General features: G+C 30.3%; 1 protein-coding gene and 1 non-coding gene across 7 annotated transcripts in view; one reads left to right on the top strand and one right to left on the bottom strand.

Annotated features, from left to right (window-relative positions):
• Positions 1–2,556: 2,556 nt before the first annotated feature.
• TRNAQ-CUG (transfer RNA glutamine (anticodon CUG)) lies at positions 2,557–2,628 on the bottom strand. The gene has a single exon. It is a non-coding gene; the product is annotated as a tRNA-Gln (tRNA).
• A 1,563-nt stretch (positions 2,629–4,191) lies between these two features.
• Positions 4,192–7,156, top strand: part of LOC101491351 (uncharacterized) — a 9,635-nt gene continuing 6,670 nt past the window's right edge. For 2 of the 6 annotated variants that reach the window (XM_027333708.2, XM_027333709.2), the window contains exons 1-6: positions 4,354–4,683; positions 4,766–4,927; positions 5,448–5,627; positions 5,741–5,798; positions 6,193–6,243; positions 6,858–6,940. In XM_027333708.2, the coding sequence (XP_027189509.1) occupies positions 4,424–4,683; positions 4,766–4,927; positions 5,448–5,627; positions 5,741–5,798; positions 6,193–6,243; positions 6,858–6,940 (794 nt within the window). In that variant the 5' untranslated portion in view covers positions 4,354–4,423. The other 4 variants (XM_027333706.2, XM_027333707.2, XM_027333711.2 and 1 more) reach the window with 4 other exon arrangements.

A 7,156-nucleotide genomic window follows, 5' to 3' on the forward strand; every position in this document is an offset into this window, starting at 1 on the left:
GGTCGTCTATTCTCACAATATCCCCTAATCATCGCATTCCAACTAAGCACATTCTTGACAGGCATACAATCAAATATAAACCTACCCACCACAACATCATCATCCTCACAATAACCATGAACCATACTAGTCCAAGAAATAACATTCTTATCCTTCATCTTATCAAACAAATCCCTCGCCAAATCCATACACCCCATTTTCACATACCCATCAATCATAACATTAGAAGCAACAATATCTCTATCAGGCATAACATCAAAAAGCTTCCTGGCCTCACTCATATCCCCACACCTAGCAAACCCAACAATAACAGCAGTCCAAGAAACCAAACTTCTCACAAACATTTCAACCAAAGAAGTCCCAACATACAAATTAACACAAAACCCATTTTTCAAAACAACACAATGAACCTCCAAACCTTCTCTCAAATCCATACAAATAATGAGACAAACACAATCACTGAGACAAAATAAATTAGGGATAACCTGGTGCTGTGCGAGCATGATTTCTCCCCCTACAGACGTCTTTTTACCGATCCGACCGTTGAAGACGAAGACCTGAATGTTGTGAACCTTCTGTCCAAAAATCAGCCAAATCCAACGGTTAACGAATGCGCAATCGATGTTTTTGTGAGACTGATTTAACAAAATCGGGAACAAGGTTACTCTTCTCTTTTCTCTTTTGGTGGTTGCCTTTTCTATCAAAATAGTCTCTCTCTCTTCTCTACGGTAGATCCCAGGATGATAATTCTCAATCATCTCTTCATAACGATCAATCAAAATCCCCCAATAACCATGCAAATAATAATGATTCTCAAAGTAAACTTTACCGCCCATTGTTCTTTTTAGCTCGGTTGGTTAGAGCGTCAAACCCTAATGGCTTGTGGAAAGGTTTATAGAACCCTAATAATTTTTTTTTATTGATCTACTAAAATAAACGAAAAACTACAAAGAAAGGGTAAAGCAGAATTAGGACACGGAAAATCTCACTGAATATTGGAATGTTAGAAAAGATAAACTATAATTATATTCCCTAATTGTTGGGAACTCGACAGCGGAATAGAGGCGGGATCGTTCAATGAGGATCGAAATAGGCTCTAGATACCATGTTAACAATGAAAAGAGGAAGAAAGAGGAAGAAGAGAAAACAACCACTCTAGGGTTTCATATCATATAATAAACCAAAACTGAAGTTAATAGGGTTACACTGAGTATATATATAAGAAAATAGAATTGTCTAGAATTGTCTAAAATACCCTTACTACTAATATATAATAATATTATCTAACAGAGTGTACTGCCATTACATTACATGGATGGAAAGATATATGGTTGGGAGGAGAGATTCTACTTAAGGTGTCTAGTCAAATTCCTCAACAGAAATTTGTTATCGGTAAAAATTGATGAATACATCCCTCGAATAAATATAGTTAAAAACTCTAAATAACCATTTTTTCATACATTATATGCCTTGCAGTTTAGTTTATTACTAGTGCATAATTTATATACATTATCAATACAATCATTTACATATGTCAAATTATTAGAATAATTTAACGGTGCATGACATATATTTAAACAATAGAAACATATGACAATGCTTGAAAATTATCACCATATGTCTAAGTGAGGCTGTTATATTGGCCTTCAAATAATTTTAGGCTTCAAATTTATACTTTTGAGTTAATTAATATTATTATTTTCCGTGGTATTAAATTTTTTGGTTTTTATAGGATAAATTTAACTCTGTAGTTTTTGTAATAATTAATTCAATAAAAAAGTTATTCAATTATGTGAAAGAATTTAATATTTAGTTGTAAGTGTTTAATATTGTGTATCCATAAATAAATTGTTTAACATTGTAAATATTTATAAAGAGCTTTATATTAAATTTTGCTTTAGACCTTTAAATTTATTTGGCTGACCAAAAAAGTTATGCATTTATTTTTCAATTGTCAAATCATCAAATTCTTTATAGTGACGGTGCATGAAAATTATACATGTATATAAACTTTAAAATAATTTAATTTATATATTATCATCTATCATATATATGTAGAAAAATTTACACCGATAGTGTATATATATTAAATTTATTTTAAAAAATATTAAAAATTTATATTAAAGAATGCTATTTACATTGTAAAATGTTAGTGTTTAAATGAAAAAAAAAGCTAATAATTACTCCTTATATATAAAGATGATATTTAGATGATTTTTTGATTTTATATGTAAGAAAAAAAGTTAGAACTTTTAAGATGTATTTATTGTTTAAATTATTTTTATATTTTTATTTAAGATGTTTGTTATTTTAATATTATTAATACTATATAATGTTTTAAAAATTTTAATAAAAAATTATAATTAAAAGATAATACAATTAATGACTACATTAATTTTAATGTTTTGTTATATTTTATCTTATAAATGAGATCATAGATAATATTATTCACATAGAACCAAAACGAATGTTATTTACGCGGTAAACTGCTCGCGTCCTTTATTTTATATATGAGAAACAAAAATATATGGAAAAAAAGAAAATAAATGAGTAATAAGGTCCCACCGAGATTTGAACTCGGGTTACTGGATTCAGAGTCCAATGTCCTGACCACTAGACCATGGGACCAGTGATGTTGGTATTTTGTTTGTCGCATATGACTTTCATTAGGTGTGTTGTTGATTCAATTTCATAATTTTATGAATATGTGTACCTTACAGTATATTATGATTTGATTATAAAAATTTAATCGTTGCAGTAAAATTATGAACAATATATTTACCAAAAAAAAAAATGAACATTCATTATAAACAATTTTATGTTCAGAGTACCTCATTCTTGTTTTTAAGTGAAGAAAGCCTTCACTCAATTTTTTTGTGTGAAATCAAAATTTACTAATTTTTTATCTTGACTTAGTATTTTTATTTCAACTAAAATAATCATCTATTATTTAATAATTCGGCGAAAATTAAGTACCTATTTGGTTGCACGTTGCAACCTTTAAACGTGAGTATCGCGTATATAAATATAAGTTTGGTGAAATTTATTATATGTTTAGACTTTAGAAATTAAGGGCCAAAACCAATTTTGGTTTGAAGCTCAATTTTGTAGCTTCTACGCCTATGGTGAACTTAAATCAATTCTCATTCTTACATATTTGACAGCGATGTTTTTCTATATCAGACAATTATAATTTAATTTTTCTATTTTCTTAATTATCTTTGTGTAAACATACTTTTGTTTTTTATACAACTGTGTATTTTGTTTCTTTTTTTTAGTAGAGCCAGCCATGTGCGGTTATATAGTTATATTTGATTGGTTAAATAATTTCATTATTTTTATTTACTTTTATATATTTATATTACAAACTTAAGAGTGTAACATATATTTAAATAAAATATAAACTTATAAATATATTGCAGCAAAAAATTTCCCATTTTGGAAATTATGTATTCATAAATAAATTATCACTGTTATGTTAATGTGTTCAAGTATTAATTAATTTAAATTCAACTTACTTTTAATTAAAATTAATTATCACAATCATAAAATAAAATACACCTTGAGAGTATAAGATAAGTTATTCAGATACTACTTTATTTTAAAATATAATTGTAAGAATGTGCCAAAAATTAATATATTTAATTTAAATTTTAAATAAAATATATTAATTTTCTCTTTACTTATATTTTAAAATCAACCGATTATCATTTAACATTTTTCAATAATATAAAATAATTTTAATCTCTCAAAAATATATATACATATACATGAATAATATAAAATATTATAATTTAATCCATATCATTTCATTAATTCTTACGTCAACCAACCATATATAAAATAATAACGCGTCAATTTTATTCTTTTTAAAGTAAATTCAACTCTTCTAACTAATTAAATAATTAACCACCCAACATAAAACTATTGTAAATTTTATCCACAAACTTACAACATTAATAACTCGATTACTAACCTAAAGTTATTAAATCTTAAAACTATTTAAGAATAATTAAATCACGTATAATTATAATCATAACACTTAAGATTGATACATGAGATATAACTTGACGTGTCTATAAACACAAGACATAAGTCACCTTACGGGTTTTTGTAAAATTGAGTTTGATGAACTCAAAATTTTAAGTATTTAATCACTACATTCATCCATATTTATAAGGACATTTAATAGTTTTTACATATATTGATAAATATAAGTGTGAAAAGCATTTTATTATTCACTCCACCTCACATCCAACATGTACATATAAATAAATATAGTTATTATTTTTATGTAATCTGAGAGCATCGAACCAAGAACAATAATATGTGAGTAGTTATTTTCCTCTAATTAATTAATGAATGACTAATATTAACTAATTAATCATTTTGAAGATTCGAGTGACAGAGCACTGAGCGAGTGATGTGGCGAAGAAGCTTAACCACCTCCGCCGGTACCACCACAGCATTAAAGCAGAAGACGAAATGGGACGCGATCGTCGTCGGCGGTGGCCATAACGGCTTAATCTCCGCCGCTTACTTGGCTCGCGCCGGCCTCTCAGTTGCCGTTCTAGAGCGCCGGCACCTCGTCGGCGGCGCCGCTGTCACTGAGGAGCTGATCCCTGGCTTCAAGTTCTCTCGCTGTAGCTACCTCCTCAGTCTCCTCCGTCCTCAAATCATAAGGCACGCAAACACACTCACTCTTCCTTCGAATCTTCTTCTTCTTCTTCTTTAACCTCATTTTGTGTTAATTTAAAACTTAAAGAGAGTTGGAGTTGAAACGACACGGATTGAAGCTGTTGAAACCGATGGCGTCGTCGTTTACGCCATCGCTGGATGGACGTTACATGCTATTAGGGCAGAGTGATGAACAGGATCGTTTGGAGATTTCAAAGTTTTCTAAAAGAGATGCTGATGCTTATTTCAGGTACTTCATCTTCGTCTGTAATGCGTTTTATTTTATTTTATTTTACCTTTATTTTTTTCTTATTCACGAGGAAATCACTAATGTAGTGTAGGTTTGAAACTAACAAAATTCTACAATGATTAATGAAATTAAAATCCTATATTAGATTAGTCACATTAGTTGTTTTGAGTCGGTCAAAATTTAGTCTTGCAATCGTATCTGAAGGACTAATGTAATATCTGACATGGAGATGTAGAAACCGGTAATAATTTGAGAAAATAAAGAAAATTAACTAATTGAATATAATTGCATGTGTCATTGTCGGAGACCAGACAACTCTTCAATAAGAAGTGTTGGTGCTACCTTATTCTCTAAGCAACAGTCTTTATATGATGTAAAAATGGAATTATTTCTCTAGACATGGCTCTTGATTTCGAGTTTTTAAAATCTATTATTGTTATAATGGTGTTTCGATTTGAAATAGTTCAATTGTTGTAATTTTTGTGAACAATTTTGCGTTTTCTTGTGCTTGTAATTGTAGATATGAAGCTCAACTCCAAAAGTTCAGTAAGTTCCTGGATTTTGTTTTGGATTCACCTACCCCTGAAATTCTGCAAGGGAGTGCTTCTACAGTTGATTGGCTGAGGCATAAATTGCAGAGATCTAAGTTTTGGGCTCAGTGTATGGGCCATACTATCTCCTTGGGGCAAAAAGGCACGGTGTAGGTTTTTTTCTCTGCATATCAGTTTTTGCAGTTCTTGGAACTGCAAATCCGTCTTCTGAAAGATGGATATTGTCTTAAATATCTAATTTATATTAAAAATGCTTGGCCAGGGACTTAATGGAACTGTTATTGTCTCCAACCTCAAAGGTCCTGGATAAATGGTTTGAGGTTGTTACCTGCTTAATTATTGCATAATAAATTTGGTATATAGTATTTTCAGTTTGGCAATGATGTGGTGCTGGACCGGTCGGTTATTGCAGTTAGATTTTGTCAAACTTATTCAAGTTTGTCTAAACACAAATATAATAACTTAATTCAACTAAGATGACCTTCTCAACATGTTTTTTTGTTACTGAGATCAATAAGTTTGTGTATTACATTAATTTCTTTGCATGGCTTGGTAGTATTCAATTTAAAAGATTCATATTCAATTCATATTCCATAATTTATTATTTTTCATAATAGGTATTGACATATTAATAGAGGTTAAGCATTTTTCACTTGAACAAAAACTATATGGTCTTCAGTCTTCCTAATATTAATCGGTAATGTGGGAATACAGTCAACTTTATTGAAGGCAACACTTGCAGGAGATGCTATCATTGGAAGTATGGTAAGACTTTTCTGTTTTATTAATTTTTTTTACTGGGGCAAAAATAAGAATATATTTTGAGAAGTTCTAGCAATTCTAATAGCGGCTTGGGTATTATGGGTGCCCAAGTCCCACATCGAATAGTATAGGATGCTCGATGGAGTATTCAAGGGACTCGGTTCTTCCTACTAGGTAACTAGCTTTTAAGGGAGGGTTTCCCAAGTATTTGGATACCCTCCAAATACACTATTTTATACTCTCTTTATGACACTCCATTATTGGCCGAAATTCATGTGGGCCCCATTTTCAAAATGGTGAGACTTGCATAAGTTTCAAGTAATAATAGAGAGATTCTTGGAAAGAGAATGTCATAGAGTTGTTGCTAGAACTCCTAATATATTTTATTTTGGGTTAAGTGTTGTTAGACACGTTTTGAAATAATCCATACTTATTCTAAAACAATATGCTTTATTTTACATGCATGCTTTCTCGTTTAGTCGTTTGGGTCCTCAATACATTGTGCTGCAATTTAGTAAATTTGTATCTTCCTTTATTCTTTTGTATTGATACTTATCAGCCTGTGCTGTCAATCTTTTTTCCCCTTTTTCCTGCTCCTTTTTTATTCTTTTTAATAGATGAACATCAACACTCCTGGAAGTGGATATGTTCTGCTACACCACGTGATGGGTGAAACTGATGGTGATCGTAATATTTGGTCGTGAGTATATCTACTCTGTTTTGATTTTTTTTACCAAAACTGGGGAATGGGGAACTATTATTAATTAAAGTGGCACTAATTGCAATTTTACAACTGTCCCTGAGAGGATTTGAATTCCGTCCCTTGAGATTTTAATGACAAGCTCTTTCCACTAAACTGACACCTCATGGACCTGTTTTGATTAATTGATTTGGTATTGAAACATTGTTATTGGCA

Source organism: Cicer arietinum, chromosome 4 (genome assembly GCF_000331145.2).
Source record: "Cicer arietinum cultivar CDC Frontier isolate Library 1 chromosome 4, Cicar.CDCFrontier_v2.0, whole genome shotgun sequence".
Lineage (NCBI taxonomy): Eukaryota > Viridiplantae > Streptophyta > Magnoliopsida > Fabales > Fabaceae > Cicer > Cicer arietinum.